Genomic DNA, 23,186 nt, shown 5'->3' with positions numbered 1-23,186 from the left:
TTCCTACCTGGGGTGCAAGGCCTGGTGATGAGAACTCCTTAAGGGCAATAACTACTTCTTTTGGCTGCACACACTCCTTCCTTAAACAAATATTTATTGAGTGTAGTTCCTGCTACAGAAAATGGCAAAGTGAACAATGGGTAACTATCCTGAGTATTTACACATGCCAGGCCTGTGCTAAGCACTCTACACACACACCCCATGGAGTTCTCCCAACAGCCCTGTGGGGCGGGGACAATTATCCCCATTCTCTGGATGAGGAAACTGAGGCTAGGAGCGGGTAAGTCACGTGGCTATTAAGTGGGCAGGATTGGGAGCTGCATCTCTCCAACTCTGGACATTCTGTTCTTACACAATCTGGACCCAGGGACACGAGCCACACTGAGCATAGGTCTGTTTAGGTCACTGTTGTCACCGCGGAATGAACTGGCAGTCGCTGGCTGTTAAATTTTTAGTTGGATATTTTATTTTCTTCAACATATTTAAATGGCGATTTTTATCCAGACTCTGTCATTGTTCATATCTTCCATCTGTTTGCTTCTCACAGTAATCCTGTGCGAGACAGTGGACAGGGATGGTATTATTTTTCTTTTAAATCTGTGACTTTATAAATTCGAAAAAATTATGTACAATAAAATTCACTCTTTTTGGCGTATGCATCTGTGGAATTTCACAGTCATGTTTCCTGCACGAAACAAGGGAGCCCTGGAGAGTGAGGTCCTTGGATCTCAGACCTGAGGCTCTTTGTAAATTCACCTGATTACAGGGTGTCATGGATTCCAGAGTGTGAAAATGTTTAAAAAAGTGGCAGAAGTGTGTTTGATGGAGCAAATGCTGGGCAGGAAGTTAGGAAACCTTGGGTCTAACCTCTGCCCTTGTTAGTTGTGTGATCAGAGAGATCACCCCGTCTCCAAGCCCCGTGTCCCCTTGAGGTCCGATTAGACCCAGCCTTCCGTAAGAACCATTCAGCGCGAGCGGGCACGGAGAGCGTCACTCTCGTAAAGCACGTTTGCTAAGCTGCCTGCTGAGGAAAAGTGTCCTTGTCAGATTTCCCACAAAATGAAAGGACCTAACTTTGGGAAAGATATGAACTCAGATTCCCCTTTTGAATATTCACATTACACAGCAGAGCGAAGGATCTGGGAGTGCCTGTCACAAAGACAATCTTTGCTTCTGTTTAACCTAAATTTTCGACACTACACCTGGGTGTCCCCTTTTGGGACAAAGTCTGCGAAAGCCCATCTGAGCTAGAGTTCCAAAGAACGTGGTTTTGAAAATCCCAGTTAAAAGGCAAAAGCACCACTAATTTTAAAGAAGGAAGTGAGGAAGTTGCATCAGCTCTTGCCTCATTGTAGGCCCATTTTTTAAGGACAGTACTGACCCCGGAGCACAGCAAGCCTGGCTTCCTTGCAGCAGCTGCACACAGTACCTGCTCGGGGAGCACGTGGATTTGAACACAAGCTCCGCCCTCTGATTCTAGGAAGAGCAGAGCAGGGCGTGGCTGCTCTCCTGGCGCACAGCATGTTAAACACCACCTTTCAGGCTGAGCCTGAAAAGCCCACCATTAAATGTGACAAGGCAGACGGCTGCCTCGCAGAGGCTGTGTTCCGGAAGCCACACACCAGCTGCTGAGGACTCACGTTTCCCTGCTTTCTGGTGCCAGGGAGAAACCTGCGCACCAGCTTGTCTCTGCTTCTGGACGTGCAGAGCCCACGCTTCCTCTTTCCCTTGGTTCTGGAATATCCTCCTGAGGGCTTGGTGAGTCCCCTCCATGGGGATGCTCCAATTGTGGCTGGCTTCTATCTTAGGGATGAGAGGCAGGTTGTTGGGCCTGGGAGTGACTAAGCTTGAAGCTCCAGAGACCCTCCTGCTTGGGAACAGGACGTGCTGGCTCATCCTTCTCTTCCTTGGCTCGTGGCTCATAGCTCCTTGGCTCATGGCTGTGATGCCTTTTTCTTCCGTCTTCACCCATTCATCCTTCAAGAATCAGTTCAGACATCCATTCATCCATCCATTCATCTATCCGTCTATCCAGCCTGCCAGCCAGGTTGTGTCCTGGGTATCAGAGATGCAGCAGTGAAGAAAACAGATGAAATCTCTGCCCCCGTGGAGCTAAGAGTCTCTAAGGACAACTGCAGGGCACAACTCTAGGTGGCACCACCCATCCATGTCAAGGTGGATGCGATTGGTCCCCTGCAAGTTGTGCCTGATGCAGCCAGCGGATTCACACATCACAGCTGTCAGTGGGATGAGTTACATTGTAGACAAACGTATGAATACATAGTCTGTCAGATGCACTATGATAAGTACTATGTAAACATAAAGTGGGAAAGGAGTGTGGGGTCTGCTGGTGGGGCAGCGGTGTGTGTTCCAAACAGGGCAGCCAAGGGCAGAGCTCTCAGGGACATCGAGCAGAGACCTGGAGCAAGCGCGAGCCTGAGCTTTGCCTGGAGAGTGGGATTCCTGATTGAGGGGGTTTCGCTGACCTTGGTTTTTGCTCTGAGGGAATACGATACTGATGCACGAACCCACAGAGGGTTCTGAGTAGCAGGCTGCATGCTCTGCGTCTGCTCCACAAGCCTTCCCTGGTTCCTTGGTTTGGGGTAAACCCTTCTTCTCATGGTCGATACGTGGGACCATTGGGACCTCTCCAGGGGGCTTTGTGTGCAGCTCCTCAGAGGGTCCTGGTGGGATCAGGCCCCGCCTGCCCACAGTGTTAGGCAGATCAGGGTGCACCCTGGATTGGATTTCTATGCCGCCTCCCTTCCTCTCTCCTCTCCCCAGTTCCTGGAGTCACCTCCCGATACACTGCCTGCCTCCACATCCTTGTCTCAGGCCCTGCTTTCAGGGGAACCCATGCATGACAGTCCCTCAGAAATGGCCATCCTGACTTGTTATTGCCCGTTTACTGTCTTTCCCTCTCCTCAAGGGGTGGGGAGTAAGGGCAGAGGCTGTGTTGTATCCATCAGCACACCTCCAGCTGGGAGATAATACAAGTAGCAGATAAGCACATGAAAAAACATTCTCAGGCTCCAAGCAATGCAAGTTAACAACTATTAATGATGACCAAAGGTGCTTGGTGATCACGCATGGCAAACTGGGGCAACACCTCTGGAAAGCAATCTGGTCGTATTAATCAAGGGCCACAAACAAGGTTTATACTGTTGGACCCAGTTGTTGAGCTTCTGAGAATTTAGCCTAACAAATAATCCAAGGGAAGGGAGAAGCTTTGTGCACAAAGATGCTTATTGCAACAGTATGTGTCATTGTGAAACAGTGGAAATAACTTAGATGTCCAACAGTGGGGGAATGATTAAACAATTTGTTCAATGTATCCATAAGATGGAACGTTTTGTAGCCATTTAAAAATTATGGTTATGTAGAACACGTAATAACTTGGGACGCGCTTCTGGTACATGCATAAAGGACACAAGTGTGTGTTCCTTTTGGCTCCTGTAATTTGCCAGATTCTTTGCTGCCTCTGGGCCTTGTGCCACCAGTTCTCTCTGCCCAGAGATGGAACATTCCCCCTACCTGGACTTCTTCTCCACTGTTTGTTTAGTCCAGCTTATCTTGACCTGTTTTCTAGGTCTGAGCTCGCCTTGCCTGACCCCCAGTAAGGCTGGAAGCCCCTTTACTTTGCTCCCTTGCTGGGCGCCCTGCGCTTCTCCCCCTGTAATCCCACACACTCCACGTTTGTTAACCCTGTCTCTCCCCACCTCAGCTCCATGAGAGCACCTTCCAGCTCCATCCCTGGTTCCTCCTGGAAGCTCGGCCCTGGGCTTGGAGCCAAGGCAATCGCCCGGTGTCTGATGGGTGCGCAGATGGGTGAATGGACGTGGGCACGAGGGTCGCAACTATAGAGAAGAAGATAGAGAAAAACACCAAAGTGTCAACTGGAAGTTGTTCTGGGGGTGTAGCTTTTTTTTAGTCTTTTTACTATCTTTTAAAATGTCTCTAAATTGAGTTTTATTACATTTAATAACAACGCCTTAAGAAATTCCTGTTCTTCAAATGACCCAGTTTCTTTAACAAATGAATGGTATTGGAAAGGGGGAGGGGCTGGTACACATTTGAACAGACTGTGGATGGCTGTGAGCCAGAGGCCGTGAGGGGACTTGGTGGGGGGGGGGGGGGGGGTCCTGATTCAAACCAGCTCCTATAAAAGGACACTTTTGAGACAATCAAGTAAAATTGAACGTGGTCTGATTGTTAGCTGATGTGAAGGAATTAATGTTAGCTGGGTTTGTTGGTATAATGGATTATTAGTTATGTTTATTTAAAAACTCCTCAACAGAGATATGTACTGAAGTATTTATAGGTGAAATAATACAATATTTGGGATTCGTTTTAAAATACCTCAGCAAAAAACAAAGCAAAACTGTTTGAGGAGGAGGAAATGGGTGAAACACGAGTGGCCGTGTATTGATGCTTTTGAATCTGGGTGATGGATACGAGGCAGTTTTTAATGTCATTTCTTTAGTTTCGAAAGTATTTGGGAAATTTTGGGTTAAAAATTAAAAAGAGAAGCATTCCCTGGCTTTTCCCCAGTGACGGTTACTACTTTGCTTGGCTTTTCAGAGTGATCGACTCCTCATCAAAGGTGGGCGAATCATCAACGATGACCAGTCCTTCTACGCTGACGTCTACCTGGAAGACGGACTCATAAAGTGCGTTCACCAAACGTGCCGTTTAAGAAGCCGGTCTCCCTGGGCCGCCGCCTGGCCCTCAGCGGGGATGGAGGCTGGCTTTCTGCCCCAGAGTGAATGTGCTGTGTCCCTGTGAATGTCAGGGATGGAGAGATGGGGGGGGGGGTGGGCAAACTACGGGGGGAGAAGGGACTCGCGTTTCCTGAGAGCCCCCACCCCGTGCCTGGCTCTCTGCTGCAGCTCACGCAGGCATCTCCGTTCAGGCACAAACAGAGGCTGTGGAACACACCCTGGCCCCTGCTCTGTGCTTGGGGGAGTGGCGGGCCAGTGAGCGTAAGTGGCTGGTCCCCATTGCAGAATGCATTAGGGGCAAGGCCCAGATTCCAACCTAGTACATCCCGCTGAATTCACAGCTCGCTCTTCTATTTGCCCAGGATTTCTGGAATTGGGTTGAGGGAGCCCGGAGAGAAAGGAGAAATGTTTGGTCTCCAAACAGAGCCTTTCCCTTAAAGAGAAGATGTGTGCTGGGATGGAAGTTTGCTCGTTCTTTCTCCCTATCGGCTCCCTCTTCAGTCCAGCTGTGACATCCCGGGGGTACTAGCCTGCTCCGGCCGCCGTAATGGAGTACCCCACACTGGGCCAGTGAAACAGCAGAAATGGATTTCTCACGGTCCTGGAGGCTGCGAGTCCTGGACCGAGGTGCTGGCAGCCTCGGCTTCTCCTGAGGCCTCTCTCGGCTCGCGAGGCCCTCTTCTCGCTGTGCCTTCCCGTGGCCTGCCCTCTGCACAGGCACTCCTGGTGCCTCTGCCTTCACTTATAAGGATTAAGGATCAGAGCCCCACCCTTATGACCTCACTGAACCTCAGTCACCTCCTTAAAGGCCCCGTCTCCAAATGCAGCCACGTGGGGGGTTAGGGCTTCAGCATGAATTTGGGAGGACACAATTCAGTCTGTGACACCAGACTGCGGCTTTCATGTGGCCTCCACGTTTCCCGGCTAGTAATGGGGGGTTCAGGTCTCTTTTTTCCATGTGATGGGTACCCTGGCTTCGCTCGCTGCTCAGCCTCTTCCCCTGGAGTCTGGAAGACGAGACTCTCGGGGACTGTCTCAGGATGCAGCCCGGGCGGCTGGCACCCGAAGGGAAGTGGGGAAGTGTGAGCAGAGTGCAGGTCCAACAGGAATGGGGCCTGTTGTCGGGACCTTTGCGGGGCCTGTGTGTGCCTTGAGGATGATGAGGAGGGGGAGGAGGGGGGAGGAGGGCGGGAGAGGAGAGGGGAGGAGAAAGGGAGGAGGAGGAGGCTGTGGGTGGTCATGAGCATTCAAAGATGTGCAAAGTGCCCTGTGAAGAGCTGGTGCTCAGGGCGGCATCGAGCCGTCCTGCTTCCCTCTGCCCACCTCCCAGCTCTGGTCCCAGGCTCGGACCATTTCAAGCCCGGTGCAGGCCTCCTCTCCCCAATCATTCCCTCGCCTCCCCTCGCTCCCTCTTCCCAGCCACACTGAGAGCTTGGCGTTCAAACTTGACACTCGCAGAACTTGCCAGGCCGCTCTCTCCTGGGAGCCCTGCACCCACAATCCTCTGCCTGGCATGCGCCTGCCCCTATTCTCATCGTGCCCCCACCACCCCCACCTCCGGTTTGTCCTGGGAGCCAGCTCCTGTGCCTCCTCCTGCGGGCAGCCTCCCTGGTCCCGGAGCCGGCCGCAGCCCTCTGTGCGCTCCAGCCCACTCTCCACATGCTGAACTTGCCCCTGGCGGGGCCCTCACCTAATTGCCTTCCCCCCACCCCGTCTGGGGCCCAGCACAGAGCTGGGTAAAACGTAGGTCCCGGGAGCACTGATTAAGCCAAAGGTTAACAAATGAGCCCTGTCACATCAGATGGTGGGACCTTGGTGTTGGCCACCGTTACCTGGAACCAGAAAGGGGATGAAGGCAGCTGAGGTGGTGGGGGAGCGTGGTGAGAAGTGTCAGAAAGTGAGGTTTCGGAGTCCACCCTTGCTTCGATGAACAGACAGCTCAAACGGTGAGCTCGCCGTTTGTGGGGGGGGTGGGGCTCTGGGGTCCTGCGGCCTGAAGGGGTAAGTGACACTGAGAAGTCTGTCACGGGACCGCCATTCCCGCCGGCCACATGTGGTCTGAGCTTAGCCCCTTAGAAGCTTTGCAATCCAGGATGTATACAGATGAAGTCAGTGCTCACCATTTGAGCTGCATTTATTACGTGCTTGCTGTATACATGAATGCCTCGAGTCTTGGGACTTTGGCAAACCAGGTTGTTCAGGAAAAACGCAGTTTCCATAAATTCAATAATCACCAGCTCCTCTTAGTGGGAAACCCGGTTTTAACCTTGGCGCTAAAAGCTTTCCCAGCATGGGCGTTGCTTTGCCCGCCTTGTTAGGCAGAGCAAGTGACCGGGTCCTCGGATGGTCGTCTGGAGCTTGAGTCCCCGCTGGCTGAGAAGTCGGTGTGGGAGGGCTGAGGGTCGGGGGACGGCCTGTGGGGACCCCAGCACCACCTGCAGGAGGGGCTCGGTGGCCTCCCTTCACTCTGACTGAACCCCAGAATCCTTCCATCGTGTGGCCATTCGCCAAGCTTCCCTGAAAGCTGTTCGGCTGTGTTTGTGTGGAATCTATTACTACTCATTGAGTGTCCCGTCCAGTCCAAGCGAGGGTTCCCTTTAAGTGTTGGTGAATTAATGCTGGTCTCTAGGACTTTCTGAGTCGTGGCGAGGGTGGGGGGTCGGGGGGATGGGAGGATCTGTCTAATTCACCTCACTTCCTTCCTCTCTCCTGCCCTTCCGTGCACACGGCCATTGAGAGCCATTCAGGGGGTCTTCCTCCTAAGTCACTGGGGGTTCCATTTAGTTTAAGCCCAGTTTGGGGAGAATCTGCTGCCGTCCACGGGGCAAGCAGGGAGGCAGGAGAGCCTGGTGGGCAGAGCCCTAACGTTAGACTTGGGTAAACTGGGCTTGAATCCAGACCCACCACTGACTCACTAGGTGGCCTTGGACAGGTCACTGCACCTCTCTGAGTTCCGTCTTCCTCCTTTGCAAAATGTGAAAATTTCCTCCCTCCCATGGTTGTTGGCAGGAGATTAGGGAAGGTTTGTAAAGAGAGGCGACCGTCATGCCTGCTGAGAAGGGGCCCCGAACCGTAGTGCTTGTTGGCACCCCGGCACAGCGACTGAGTCACAGACTCGAATCAGACTGGGCCGTGAACCCCGATACCCACGTGGGGGCTATGCCCAGTGTCTACGGCCTGTGCCTTTGCCAGCGGTAAACATGTTGAATGTTTCCCCGGCTTCTTGAAAAGCTAGCTGTGAGCATTAAGTGTGATCCTCCGTGAAGGGCTTAGAAGAGTCGGAGCCCAGCGGTCAACCGTTACGAGGCTTGTGGGTGTCCCCTGCCTTTCGCTCCAGCTCCCGGCCCACGGCCGGGTGTCTGGAGAATGGTGGAGGCCTGGGCAAGGCCAGATTCTGTAAAGGAAGGCGGACATTGTGGAGGGGGGGACTGGCGTCGGAAGCAGTGGCCGCAGCTGTGGGTGGAGTGGAAGTGGCCACAGTGCTGACATTTCCTGGCCCCTCGCCTTGTCCCTGGCACTGTGTGTGTCTGCTAGACTTGCTTCCGGTTTTAGGACGGACAGTGTAGCACACCCCAGTTCTGTGCAAGAGCCCCAGAGAGAGCCCCATGGCCTCTGTGCCCCCGTGTGACTTGCCTGGACCAGCCCAGCCCGCGAGTCCCGCAGCGCAGGGAGCTTCTGCTCTGCCACCGGGTGCGCATTCTGTTTGGGGCCTGACCGTGTGGTCGCTGAAGCAACGTTTTCCTATGTCATCGTACTTGGTGTTTTTATGTGACTTAAGACAACTAATTTTGCTGCCTAATTCTAGGAGTTCAGAACAACTGGATTTTTAATATATAAAAATCCACTCGTGGTCGGATCCAGTGGTCTCAGCAGGGCTTGGCCTTGGCGCCTGTTGAGTGTGTCCTGGTTCTGGCTGAGCCTCAACCCGTGCCTCGTTGTGTCTGCTGACTCTGGTTCCAGCAGATGACACACGGCCGTCACCACAGGAGGCAAGGCTTTGAGCTTCTTAGGCTCTTCTCCCTCTTTCCCCCACTGGTGGAATTTCCCCTCTTTCTGGAGGAAGTTTGCAGGCACCTTCCTGTTGGGGAAGAGAAGCGAGGATCAGCACATTCAGAAAAGCTCTGCTGTCTCCAGTGTGTCCCTCACAGCAGGTCTTACGGGGTTAGCAGCTTTGTCATGTGGACGCTGAGAGCGAAGCAGCTTTCTGAGGCCAGTGCCCACGAGTGGCCGAAATGAGCATCCAGGGTGCCGGGCTGATCAGCGCTGCCCGGGCCGCCACAGCCGAGTCCACAGGCCGGGAGCCTTACACAGCAGAAATTCATTTCTCTTGGTTCGGGAGGCTGGACGACCAAGATCAGGGTGTCGGCAGGGTTGGTTTCTCCTGAGGCCTCTCTCCGTGTGTAGACGGCGGTCCCCTCCTTGTGTCCTCATGTGATCCTCCCTCTGTGTGCACATCCCTGGTGTCTCTCTGTGGGTCCTCCTCTCCTCTTATAAGGACACCAGTCAGACTGAATTAGGGCCCACGCTGACAGCCTATTTTCACTTAATTGCTCTTTAAAGTACTGTCACACTCTGAGGTGCTGAGGGCTAGGGCCTCTGCATGTGGATGTTGGGAGGGTCACCAGTCAGCCCCCAGCACTGTCTCTGAGAGCATGCCGAGCTCAGGGGGCTTTCGCCGTCTTGCTGCGGCCGCTCTCCTCCACATCCCTGAGGCAGAAGTGCTGCCTGAAGTGTGTGAAGTGCTCTGGAGTGACAGGCTGTTCAGAGGACCCTTGATGGAGACATCTGTTGGATTGAGCTGTGCTGCCTCCCCCTGGAAGCCTTCCCAGATAAGCAGGCTGGTGAAGCACCCCCCTCCCCCCAACTCCCCACCCCTCTGCTGTGCTGGACAGTAACCGTCTGCCTATATGCCCTCCTCCTCGTTAGGCCGTGAGCCCGAGGGCAGGCAACCTGCCTGAATGACCTCTGTCCACCAGTGCCCTGCATAGGTCCTGGCTCAGAAACGTTTATCTAGTGGAACTGAAGCTGCACAGTTGACTGCCATTTTGTTTCTCTTTTAAGAACCAAAGGCCGTCTCTGTCGTTTGTCTCCAGACAAATAGGAGAGAACTTAATCGTTCCCGGGGGAGTGAAGACCATCGAGGCCAATGGGCGGATGGTTCTCCCTGGAGGCATCGATGTCAACACGTACCTGCAGAAGCCCTCCCAGGGCATGACCGCTGCTGATGACTTCTTCCAGGGGACCAGGGCGGCGCTGGCCGGCGGGACCACAATGATCAGTGAGTTGCACCCCTGCCTTAGGGACGTGGCCTGGGACTTCTCTTCTCCATCAGCAGCAACACCCAAGTGCTCAGTGTACCCCAGGCACTTTGCTCAGGGTACTGTCTAACGTAATTCTCACTACAACCCTCCCCTAAAGCTGAGCGTCTCACAGAGCATGTTCTGGGTGCCACTGCTGGTCCCCAAGATGATTTCATGGGCAATGTAGACATTAAACTTTTAAAATTACTTTACTGCATATTGAAATAAGATAACTAGCACATCATGGACAGTACTGCTTAGGGTGATATTGAAGTCAGCATTCAGAGTTTTAGAAACTGTGAATTGATTTTAGAAAAGTATTCAGTAAAGAATGCTATGGATTATAGGGAAATAAAACAAAAATTCCTGAACACGGTGTGCAGATGGCTGAAGTTTTGGAACCAGTGACACAGGTGTTATTATGACAGATGAGGAAGTAGAGGCTCAGAGAGGTGAAGCAACCTCCTCAAGGCTACACAGCTGGGAAATTGTTGTATGAGTCAATGTTGCTGCCATAACACTGTGTAACAAGCAACCCCCAGACTTCAAAAACACGTGTTTTTCTTATTCAGGGGTCTGCAGGGGTAGGGGCGGGACTGGGGTGGCTCTGCTTCAGCTGTAGGGGGGTGGTTCAGAGGGAGCACCATCGATCTCCCATTGTGGGTCCAATGACCAACTCAACCACACTCGTCTCCTGCTGGATGGTGAAGGGCCAGGGGAGTCTGGCAGGAGCTCACCACTCCTCGTGGCTTCACTGACACACTGACTTCCACCCTCGTTCTGTTGGCCAAAGCAAGTCACATGGCCAAGCCCAAAGTCCCTGGGATTGCACTCTGCCCGCTGTGAACCATGGTGAAGGCGGGGAGGGAAGGAGGAACTCTGGACAGATGCTGCCGTCTACCACAGGGGTCTATCTGGGACCTTGGGCTCTTCCTCCGCTGCCCTGGGCAGCCTGGTGGTTGTATTTTTCTTAATAGCTGCTTTTGCTTGGATCCCATTTTAAGAAGTGATTTTTAATTAAGTAGGCAACAGTTAATTTTAAATGTTCTTTCAGCTGTCAGATTCTCTGCCTCCCGGGGGCTCGTCCCTGAGCTGGCCCCAGCCCTGCCCCTCTCCCCACTTCGTAGAAGGCCCTGCGGAAGTACACTGTGGCTGAAGCCGGCCACCCTGGGTGGAGCTGGTGTGTCAGAGCTGCCCCACCCCCTTGAGCTGGGAGGGTCTGGCCCGGTCCGTGAGGCAAGCACCATCCTGATCCCTTTTCCAAGAAGCAGCCCTGTGTCTCCTGGTTGGGAAGGGGAGGGGCCCAGCTTTGGGCCTGGATCGACTTAGACTTGGATCCCAGCTGCCAGGGATTGAACCTGGGTGCTGCCATTCAGCAGCTGTGCACCTGCGGGCAGTGTTTAGCCTCTCTGAGCCTCGGCTTCATGTCACCCCCGAGGACTGTCAGGAGACATGCGTGAGGCTCCTCAGGGCAGCGCATGGCGTGTGGTGAGTGCTTCAGAAACATGAGCTCGGACGGTTCTGAGAGGGGATGGCAGTTCCAGGCACAGGTGGCCTGTGTGGAGGAGAGGGCAGAGCCCTGGACGAGCAGCCGGGACCCCTGGGCCCCCCTTGTCTTTCCCCATCACGAGCTGGAGACCCCTGGGGAAGCCACCTCCTGCTGTGGGCCTCATCCTCCCCATCTCTAAAAGGGTCGTTCCCAAAGTGTGTCGCATGGAACACCAGGAACCCATGAAAGCACAGGAGGACCAGAGTAAGGGGGTGGGGAGCAGGGATTTCTGAGTCCCCACCCCGTGTCTTCCTTCAAGAGACATTGAACGAGGGTCACTCTGCGCCAGGCATGGGGCTAGGTGGTCGGGGAGAGAATGAGCAAGGCGGACATGGTGCTTTTTCTCCAGGGGCTCGCAGTCTTGTGGGGAGTCGGTGATCACCCACACGTATGGCTGTGAGCTGTGACTAGTGCTACAGAAGAGAGGTGCACGGTGCTTTGGGCTGTGGGACAAGGGGCTCAGGGAAGCTTCCCTGAAGAAGCAGCATTTGTGCAGGGATTCAAAGGATGGGGAGCAGTTAATTGGATGAAGAGGGTGGAGGGGAGCAGAGCTCCAGGAAATGGGAATGGCATATGCAAAGGCCCTGTGGTGGGAGGCCACATCTCACATTTAAGAGACTGAAAGAAGGCGCATGAGGCGGGGGTGCAGAGGTGGAGGGACAGAATTGTGTGAGATAAGACTGGAAAGAGAGGATGGCAGTGGGCTTTGACGGCCAGGGTAAGAACGTTGGTCTTTTTCGTATGGGTGATGGGCAGTCACTGAGGGATTTTAAGCAAGGAACACTGTCATCTGTTTTGAGTTTTAAAGTGGCCAGAATAGAGTGGTCTAGCTTGGATGTGGCTGGGCCGGTGGGAGGTGATTGCAGTAGTTTGGCTGAGAGATGAGTGTGGCTTGGACCAGGGGTGTGGCCCTGGAGGTGGACAGAAGGGGACAGCTCCAGACACATGTAGGAGGGAAATCAACAGTGTTGGTGATGGTCCATGATGGAAAGGAAGTACCGAGAGTGACCCTTGGCCTCTGGCTTGTGGAACTGTAAGGTGACAGCCTTCGCGGCTGGGGCCTGGGCGGGAGGGACCAGGTGTGCAGGTGGGCGGTGGAGAGGGCGATGCTGCATGAAGTTTGGGACCTTTTGGTTTTGAGGAGCTGTTGAGTCTTCCTGGTGGCGGGGTCAGGGAAGCAGCTGAGGTCAGACAGCTAAGAGCGGGTGGGCCGTTTTAATGAGCAGCTGCAAGGAAAGAAAATTTCCAGGACCAAGCCATAAGGAGCTCCATCACTTAATGGCCAAACAGAGGAGGAAGAGTCTTCAAGGAGACTGAGAAAAATGACCACAGAAGTAGGACAACAAGCCAGAAAGCTGTGTTGTCATGGACACCAGGGAGGAGCAAGTTTAAAGATGGAGGGAGGGATTCAGTGTGGCCGGAGAGGTCCCGTGGAGTGCGGACTGAGTGTTTCCGTTAGACCCTGAGATGTGAAGATTGAATTAGCAAAGGCTGATGCTTTAGATGGGTGGAGGAGTGAGTGGGAGGAGGGGAGCAGACTCTCTACAGACGTCTGGCTGGGAAGGGTGGATGTTAGAGAGTCAGCACAGTAGCTAGAGGGACACGCAAGACCAGGTGAGGCTTCAAAGAGAGGCGTCTCCCCTTCCATCTGCTTTACATTTAGATTTTATTTGCAAAAGGGATGATGAAGTTAACGTTCTGTGAGTCTCTAAGGTCCTTTGCACCTTGGCATTCTGTGCCGTCGGGAGCAGTGTGGAGTGGTAGGAAGGAGTTCAGGCTGCAGCCAAGAGGATTCTGGAATCTTCTCCCCACCGCTCACTAGTTGTGTGACTTTGGACAAGTTCCTTACCCTCTTTAAGCCTCAGTTTCTTCATCTGTAAAGTGGGGATATTAATATTCGCCTCACAGGACAGTTGTCAGGATCTAATGATAATTTACATAAAGCCTTTGAGGCAGTGTCTGATGCATAGTAAGCATTGATAAACAGTTGTGATGATGGTGATGATGACGAAGATGAAGGTAATAACAATGGTGGTGATGAAGACGGTGGTGACCATGTCACTGCTGGTGGTTATGGTAGTCATGGTACAATGATGGCAATATTGACAATGATGATCGTGGAAGTGATGATGGAGAGGCTGGTGATGATGAGGATGAGGATCTGGGTGATGGAAGTGGTGTTGATGATGATGATGATGGTGATAATGGTGATGGGCTGGTAGTGATGGCGATGATGGTAGTGATGATGGTGATGGTGATGACGATGGTGTTGGTGGTGATGCTGATGGCAGTGAAGAGGCTGCCATTGGAAGAGCTCGTTTCGTAAGCATCTTGGAACATGATGCATATTCTTCTGTCCCAGTTGACCATGTTGTCCCTGAACCTGGGTCCAGCCTGCTGACCTCCTTCGAGAAATGGCATGAAGCAGCTGACACCAAATCCTGCTGTGACTACTCCCTCCATGTGGACATCACAAGCTGGTACGATGGCGTTCGGGAGGAGCTGGAGGTGCTGGTGCAGGACAAAGGTCAGTCGAAGCCCTGGAATGGGGCACACTTCTGGAATCCCTGGTTCTTTGGTGGATCCCGTTGTGTGGGATTAAAAATCCCTTTATCTGCATCTGCTGCGCGCCAAACCATGAGCTGTGCACTCCTGGTTGAACCGTGGGAAAACAGGCTGCCCTCTTTAAGGAGTCTGTCCTCTTCTCCTGCAGGCCCCCTGTTCACAGAAGAAAGCCCCATTTGCCTAGCCTGGCACAAAGGCCTTCGCTGCTCTAGCCTCACTTTTCTTTCTCTACCATAAACTCATCTGGGTACTTGTTCTCCCCGACGCCATCCCCTAAAGCCGGCTACACTGCTGGGCCTTTGCTCCTGCTCTTCCCCTCACCAGGAATGCCCTTCCTTCTGCTCTGCCTGTCCCCATGCTACCCAGCTCAGCTGTCGCCTTCTGCACTTTCCCCCATCAGAATTGCTTCTTTCCTCAAATATCCACAGCAGGTTCCTCGGGGCTGTTGCTGGCACTTTTTCCGTTGTTCTTGGATTATGGGACACTGGGTGTCTGTCCGGCTCTTCTCTTAAACCCTGAGCTCTAGGAGGGAGGGGATTGTGTCTATACCTCTCTATATCCCACCCTGGCTCCCCTCTGGGTGACACTAGGCGTCCCTGCACAGTGTAGACACGTCACAGTGTGCATTACATCCAAGGGAGCTGAACTGAGCTGAAGACACACGGAAACAAAGCAGAAGAGAACAGAGTGCCCCCGGCAGTGGGCGGTCAGGCCAGAACGGACCGCTTCCGGAGGCTGTCTGAGGAGGCAGCCTCAAGTGAAGGGGGTGCTTCAAGGGGAGCAGGGGGGTGCTTCCCATTTTTAGAATATATACGCTGTGTCTTCTCATTATAAAAATGTCATCACCACAATACAAAGTCAGAAAACTGAGAGAAGAAAAAAAATGTTTTTCTTCTGGTCCTATCCCCAATTGCCACTTACCATTAATGTTAAGGGTTATTGCTTTCTATTCCCTGTCTGTTTAGACGATTTTCTCCTTATATAGTTATTCGCCAGCTGTTATTGGGAATCCTTCTGTTTTTCACTTAACATTTTATGAGTAACCATTACTACTCATTGGTAACTTTTTGATGGCCCCTCGTACACGAGGGGATGGTTCACTCTTTTCTTTTTATTGGGCACTTGGGTGTGCCTTACTATACATTGTGTTATGGTGAACATCTCCATAAATAAACATTTGTTTGCATTTTTAATTATTTCTTTAGGTTTCCAGAGGTGGAATTACGAGGTCAAGGTTTTAACATTTTCCAAAATCAGGACACTTACCCCCAAATTGCTTTCCCAGAAGATGCGCCACTTGCACGCCCACAGCCCCGTGTCTCTCGCTCCCTGCATTTTGCACCGCTGGGTGCTGTTGCTTCTGTGAAACCCTTGCTGACTTGATCGGTGAAAGTCAGTCTGCCATTGTGCTGTCCCATTCTTTAATCACTAATTACGTTAAACATTTTGCGGGTTTTTCCTTATGTGAGTGCCCGATTGTATTCTTTGCCCACTTACCATTTTGGTGTTTGTGTATCTGAGCTCTCTGTGTCAGGAAGGCACGATCCCTCCATTGCAGTTCTTGTGACCACGCTCTTCTTTTGTGCAGAATCACGATCCACGGGAATTTACAGTTTTGCGTCTTGCCTTCCTCACCAGTGTTAGACCCTGAGCAATTTTCCTCCTTCTTCAGGGGCTTCCCCACATCAGTGTTAACAGTGGAACGGTGCGTGGGGACGGGAGAGGGGTCCAGGCACAATACCAGGATTACAGAGTCCTGAGAGAGTGCCACAGCTCTGTAGGGAGGGGGCTTTGTGGGGTCGTTTTCATTGCATTGTCCTGGAAGAGGGCAGAGCTGCTTTTTTCCCTTGACTAGAACCTTCAAGGAAAAGATGTGGTGACAATTTTAGGGACACTCATGGGTTTTAAGTGTCTGACCAGCATTATAAAATGCTTTTTATTGACTTAAGTTCAGAATTAGTACGTGTTTATTAAAACAATATGCAAATATATAAATTAAAAAGTGATAATTTGGTGATTGTCTTTCCAGGCATTTTTCTCTTTGTATATGAATATGCAAAAACTTTGAATGTGTGTATACGTATGTGTATATACCTATCCTGTTTGTGTATGTGTGTACGCGCTCACTTATGCACAATGTTCTCATTAAGAGAACTATAGTATGCATGATATTCTGCAAGGACAGGTCACAGGTTCCACCTCACGTTCCCTGCAGGAGGCCCCAGGCTCTGAACCCCCTGCTCTTGGATGGCTGGGCCGGCGAGGGGGCTCTCTTCTGGGTCTGGGAGGGTTAAGCACAGGCAGCCTGCAGGGTCTGGAGGGGAAACAAGGTAAGAGATGCTGAGTCCTCCGCAGAGGCAGCCCCATCCAGGCCATTGTTCCTGCCCTTTCCTTCCTGTTGGCCAGTCCTGTGTCTCATATTGGGTGGACGGGTTCTAGAGCATATTGTTATCGGGGCTCCCGAGCTCAGTAAGTCCTTCTTCTCCTCAAGTCAGGCGTCGCTGTCTCAGGGAAGCGTTGGCTGAAGCCCCCGCCCCTCCTCTGTGCACCCGCAGGCCCCCGTCAAAACACCGTGGGATCCTAGCTTACAAGCCCTGCCAGCGCCTCCTGGTTTCCCTTTTCCTCCCTGAGGACGGTGGAGACCTCAGGCTCCATCCCAGCTCCCCTCCCCCAGCTTCCATCTGCCTGTGACCCCAGCCCAGGCCCAGGTAGGACATGGCTCCCTAGATGCCCACGGGTGACTCAGCCTTCCGGGTTGCCCCAGAACTTACCTTTCCCTGTGAACTCTGCCCTCGCTCCAGTGCCCCCGTCTCAGTGACCAGCACCCTTGTCCAGCCATTCGTTCAAGCAGAAATCTGGGGAACCGTATTAAGGATCATTCTTGATGCCTCCTTCCCTCACTCTGCCCTCCCCGTCCATCACCTGGATCCCCAGCTTTGCCTCTGCAATAGCCCAGATCTGTCCAGGGGTCTCTGCCACAGTCCCTTCTCTGATGTGAGGCTCATTATGTCCCATCATGATCCCTCCTCAGCCTCGTCACTTGTCTCTGACCCCCTCCGGTACCTTCTCCCCACAGCCACAGGTGTGGGATTTTAAGAAAGCAGCCTGTGTGAGGGCTGCAGCAGCTCCGCATTATCCCCAGGACGAGTTCCAAGGTGCCCGTGTGGCTTTCAAGGGCCTTTTCCCCAGGACCCCTGCCCACCTCTCCAGACCCACCTGGTGCCCCAGGCCCTGGCACCCAGCTCCAGCCACATGCTTCAGGCTGACTCTTATTCTCAGGACTGTGTGAATGCTGTTTCCCTTCTGGAACATTCTTCCTGCCTTTTCTTATTCTTCCATTCATGGCTGAGCTACACCTTCCTCTCTGAAGCCTGCCCTGATCTCCTGTGTCCAGATTCAGTGCCCACGCAATGGCTCCCAGACATCCCCACCATAGGGTTGATAATAATAGGTTGTCTTTGCCTGCCTACTTGTTGATGTCCCCTCACCCAGCCCAGATGTGAGCTCCTGGAGGGCAGGGACCTGTCTTACTGTCATGTAACCGGTGCCTGCACACAGGAGAGATGCAGCAGATATGGTGAGGTGGCTGTGTCCTGAAAGATGCTCTTATAACTTCTGTATCCCAAGAACTCAGCACATCCCTGGCATAGAATAAGCACTCAGTAAATGTTTATTGAGTGAATGAATAAGTTAGGGAAGGAAGGGAGAGAGAGGGACAGAGGAAGGGAGGGGGAAGGCGGAGCATGCCTGGCTTCTTTTCCTGGAGCATTTTAGCCCGGCTCTCTCTAAGTCAGAAGGTCCTGCTCAGGAATCTCGATGGTCATCTTGATTATACGGTAAAATCAAGTGCAGGAAATTTTTAGGATGGGAAGTAAATTTAGAGCCCATTCAGTTTAATCCCATTTTTTTTAGAAATGGGGAAACTGAAATCCAGAGAGATGTAATAACTTCCCACTGTCACAGCGAGTGGGACCTGGAGTCAGCTGGACACAGCTGCTGCCAGCGCTGTCAGTGTCTTCGTGGGAACTGCACAGAGGTGCCCTCTCAGGGAGGACAATGGGGAGAACACGTCCTCTATCAGGGCGCAGGCGGGATGACGGCTGGGCCTCGGGTGGGATTTATCTCCTTGGGTGCTCCCTTTGCTGGGAGCCGTGGTGAGGGCACAGCTGGCAACTCCTCGAAGCTGCCGCCCAGCCCCTGGCCTCCTTGTCGGGTGCCCTTTGCACTGCATCCTGGCCGCCTGAGGAGCAGGTGCACTGGACTCTCTCAGGGACCAGCTCGGGCTGCACCTTACGAGAGCCAGCATTCAGCCCTTGACTCCATCCTTAAGCCAAGCAATCCTGGCTTATTTCAGAAACCTCAAAATACACAAGGAAGTTATTCTAGAGTAGGATGGTGTCAGGGTTCTGTGCAGACTTGGAGCGGGGAGAAAGTCTTCCCCTGGATGGAATTTATCATAAACCACTGAGAGGGGCGTCCTGCCTGTGATTGCTAAGCCAGAGGCCCCAAACACTATTAACGGTAATGATTGGTTTGTTGGATGTCAGCAGCATTTCAGTCTCAAAATAGAGACTTTAATTTAGAAAGCATTGAAAAGAGGGGAAAAACAAGCTGAGTGAAGAGGAGAGGAACGCGCATCAGCTGTGTGCTCACCATGGGCCACGCGCTGGCCTGTGTTACTTGGTTGTTTTCTCAGACCAGCGATGCACAGGCAATGGCGTTATTCCTCTTTTTGGAGTGAAGCTTCTGGATCCTTCTTCAGGACCCTCCTTTGTCTTCTATCACATTACCCTGTGACCAGCTAGCCTTTGCTGTGTTACAGACCCCTCCAAACTCGGGGCAGCAATCACTTAGTAGCTTGTGATTCTGTTGGTGGCAGTTGTAGCTGGGCTCAGCCGAGCAGCTCCTCTGCTGATCCTTCCTGGGCTCACCCAGACGTTCGGGCCTCAGCTGAGGTGCGTCCACGTGTGGTCTCTCATCCTCCGATGGGCTCTCTGGGGCCTCTTCACGCGGTGTAGGGTTCCAACAGGTGAGCACAGAAGCTCAAAGTCCTATTGAGGATCAAGCTTAGAACTCACACAGAATCATTTCACTTGCATCCTATTGGTCAAATCGAGTCACAAGACCAGCCCAGATTTAAGGGATGACAAAAAGACTCCACCTCCGACAGGAGGAACCTCGAAGGATGTGTGGCCGTTTTAATCTACCATAGTATCTCCTTCTGGCCACAATTATTTATAGTCCTTCTACATACAAAACATTCTTACTTCCACCCAGCAGTTGCAAAATTTCCGTCCAGTGATGGCATCAGGCTCAAAGCCCAGTATGTCATTATGAGCATCTACATAGGATGCAGCTGAGGCTCCTTGGGTGTGGCTGCTCTTGATCCAAAGACTTGTGAACTCAAGAGGTAAATTTTGTGCCTCCCCACCCCATGCACCCAACATACAAAGGCGGGATAGGGACGGGGTAACCACAATAAATACTCCTAGTTGAGAAGAGAAAAATGAGTGGCACATAGTCACAAATCCATAGAAATTCTGGAACCCAGCTGGACACGTTGCCAGGCCCAGTGACTCCAGCGATATGGAAAGTTCCTTCATCAGGGCCCAGTTCTCCTTGAGAGTAGTGCCTGAGTTCAGGGGCAGGCAGGCTCAATGTGTGGCCCAGATCTGGCCTGCGGCCCATGTCTGGCCCATGAACTAAGAATGTCTTTTAGGGGCTGGCCTGGTGGTTTGTGGTTAGGTTCGCACACGCTGCTTTGGCAGCCCAGGGTTCATGGGTTCGGATCCCAGGCATGGACCTACACACTGTTTATCAAGCCATGTTGTGGCGGCGCCCCACATACAAAACAGAGGAAGATTGACAGAGATGTTGGCTCAGGGCCAATCTTCCTCACCCCTGCCACCCCAAAAAAAAGAAAAAGAAAAAAAGAATAATATCTTTTACGTTCTTTTTTTTTTTTAAAGATTGGCACCTGAGCTAACATCTGTTGCCAATCTTCTTTTTTATTTATCTTTTCTTCTTCTCCCCAAAGCCCCCCAGTAGATAGTTGTATATTCTAGTTGTAGGTACTTCTGGTTGTGCTCTGTGGGATGCCACCTCTGCATGGCCCGATGAGCAGTGCCATGTCCAGAGCCAGGATTTGAACCCATGAAACCCCGGGCTGCCAAAGTGGAGCGCGTGAACTTAACCACTCTGCCACAAGGCTGGGCCCCCTTTTACATTCTTAAAGGTTTTTAAAAACAAAACAAAACAAACAAACAACAACAAAAACAAAGAATATGTGGCAGAGACTGTATGCGGCCCACAAAGCCTAAAACATTTATTGTCTAGCCCTTTACAGAAAAGTTTGCTGTCCCCCGCCGTAGGCCATTGTTTTGCATAGGTGAAGCTTCACCCTCTGGACTCTTAGCCTGACCCTCAGAGACGTAGTTCCTTTTCCATGAAAATGGACCATGTGGCAGCTGAGTAGCTTTCTCAGCCTTTTTCCTACCCATAGAAAGTTGGTGGTCCAGAGGCCCCATTTCATTTTGAACCATCTCAGTCTCTTTTAGTCAAAGATGGTACAATTTTCTGAAAAATATTATGGGTTTCCAGTGTGTCAGATTACAGTTCCCTCCACTGGGCAAATCTTTTTTGAGACAAACTTCTCTCTACTTTAGGTGATTTTCGTTTGCTGTACGACAGTGCCTTTAAGATCCTTAGAAGCTCTTTTGTCTAGCTTAGGAAGTTTACTGGGCACCGCCTTTTTCTGAGGTCTTATCAAAGACTCCCATATATACCGTGGACTTAATCTTCACCCCAAGGCCATTTTTCACCTTGAGAATTGTTTGTGAACTGGCAGGAGTAGAGCTGAGAAGCAGTCCTATGTGCCCACTATACTCTGCTTGCAAACGGAATACTTCCTTCATCTCCCTCTCAGTTCCTCTTTCATTTCATCTGTCACTTGAAGATGCCCATGGACATGCAGCATTCTTCATGCAAATCACCCTCACTGGATCCACAAATTCTCTAGGTGCATTCTCCTCCAAGTTAGCACAGGTGGCAGTTTTTCCCGTTGTTTTCTGCTACCTCATGTGAGGCACCCATTTTCCGCTCTCCACTAACGGTTCATGGGGTGTTTTCCCAGCCTTTGCTGACACTTTTCCCCAGATCTTCCCGCCTCCACCCCCTACCCTTGTAACCGAAAGTTCGGTCTCTGAACCCGATGCCAATCCAAATAATGAGAACAGAGTCTTGAGTGGAAGAGGAAAGGTTTTAACTATGCCAGGCACAGGGAGCAAAGCAAGGGCTCATGCCTCAAAAATTGCCAGCTCCTCGATGAGGAATGGGTAGGGATTTTTGTTTGGGGTTTTGGGTAGGGGAGGGGGGAACGTGTAGCTTGTGCAGCTCGGTGCTTTCCCACCAGCCTGCATTTGGTGTTGAGAGGCTGCTTGCAGCAAGGCCCCCGCTGCAAGGGGAGGGTGAGATAGGAGGATGGCCGGTGGGCGTCTTTCGCCGTTGTCTCCTCGTCTTGTTTGAGGCGGGTTCGAGCACTGGGAGTCGAGGAGTTGAGGTCTGGGAAGCCTCCGCTCCTTGATATTCTTGAGACAGCGGCTTTCCTGGCAAACTTCAAGGACACGTGATTAGCTAACCTTTAGTGTGCCTCCAACACCAGGCCATTTGGGCTTTTAACAATTTGTAACTCCCATTTAGTTGTAAAGCTCAAGGAGTCCAAGTTTAAAAAAAACAGGTATTTACATATGAGGGAGCTAGAGAAGCAGGAAAGGGGGTGGTGGGTTTTAGTTTTAACCCCATATACGCTGGGTTCAATGTGGGGGAACTGATATCAGGACTGATGTCAAGAGCCTGTAACACCCTGTCCCAAAGCCAGTGCCACAGGTTTTAGGGTTGGGCTACTGCAGCGCCAGACCTGCAGGCACTAATTTCTGCATCATTGAGTCTTTGCTTTATAACAGACCATTCCAAAACCTAGTGGCTTAAAACAGCAACTGTTAAAACTACAATGAGCTATAACCTCACACCCATTATGATGGCTGCTATCAAAAACCCAGAAAATAATGTGTTGGCTGGGATGTGGAGAAATCAGAACCCTTGTGCCTTGCTGGTGGGAATGTAAAATGGTGCAGCTGCTAAGGAAAACAGAATAGAGGTCCTCAAAAAATTAAGAATAGAGCTACCATATGACCCAGCGTTCCTCTCTGGGTGTGGACCCAGAAGAATTTAAAGTAGAGACTTGAAGAGATATGTGTGGACCACGTTCACAGCAGCGTTAGTCACAACAGCCACAAGGTGGAAATAGCCCAAATGTTCATTGACGGGTGAGTGGACATACAAAATGTGGTATATCTGTACAAGGGAAGAGTATTCGGCTTTAAAAAGAAGGAGACTCTGACACGTGCTACAACACGGGTGAACCTTGAGGACATCATGCTGAGGGAAATAAGCCGGTCACACAGGACAAATACTGTATGCCACCGCTCATGTGAGGTCCTGGAGTAGTTAGATTGCTGTAGAGACAGTAGAACGGTAGCTGCCAGGGGCTCAGGAGTGGGGAATGAATTAGTGTTTAATGGGGACAGAGTTTCGGTTTTGCAAGATGATGAACTTCCGGAGACGGATGGTGGTGACGGTTGCACAGCAATGTGAAAGTACTTAACGCCACTGACCTGTACACTTAAAAATGGTCAAGATGGCAGATTTTACGTGATGTGTATTTGACCACCACTAAGAAAAACCAGCAGTTGTTTATTTGCTCACAGCTCTGGGGAGAGGCACTTGGGTGTGGGCTCAGCTGGGCGCTTCTGCTGCTCACGCCCTGGCTCGTTCGTGCCTTGGGCCTCAGCTGGAATGGCTGGGACAGCCAGGATGGCTCTTTCCATGATCTGTTCTCCAGCAGGCTGTGGTGAGCTTCTCCCCATGGTGGTTCCGAGAGGGTGAGAGAGAACCTGCCAGCACTATAGGCCGAGGCGTGGAGCTTGTACACATCACTTCTGCGTCGTTCTGTCGGTCAGAGCAAGTCTCAAGACCAGCCCCCCTTCAACGAGT

At 51.9% G+C, this 23,186-nt stretch overlaps 1 protein-coding gene across 3 annotated transcripts in view; it reads left to right on the top strand.

Moving 5' to 3' along the window:
* The window catches only part of CRMP1 (collapsin response mediator protein 1), a 71,729-nt gene that overhangs the window by 18,138 nt on the left and 30,405 nt on the right, over positions 1-23,186 (top strand). For all 3 annotated transcript variants that reach the window (XM_070613287.1, XM_070613288.1, XM_070613289.1), the window contains exons 2-4: positions 4,582-4,670; positions 9,815-9,999; positions 13,933-14,097. In XM_070613287.1, the coding sequence (XP_070469388.1) occupies positions 4,582-4,670; positions 9,815-9,999; positions 13,933-14,097 (439 nt within the window). The remainder of the gene's footprint in view (positions 1-4,581; positions 4,671-9,814; positions 10,000-13,932; positions 14,098-23,186) is intronic.

This window comes from Equus przewalskii, chromosome 3, assembly GCF_037783145.1.
Source record: "Equus przewalskii isolate Varuska chromosome 3, EquPr2, whole genome shotgun sequence".
Lineage (NCBI taxonomy): Eukaryota > Metazoa > Chordata > Mammalia > Perissodactyla > Equidae > Equus > Equus przewalskii.
This window is presented reverse-complemented; position numbering and strand designations above follow the sequence as displayed.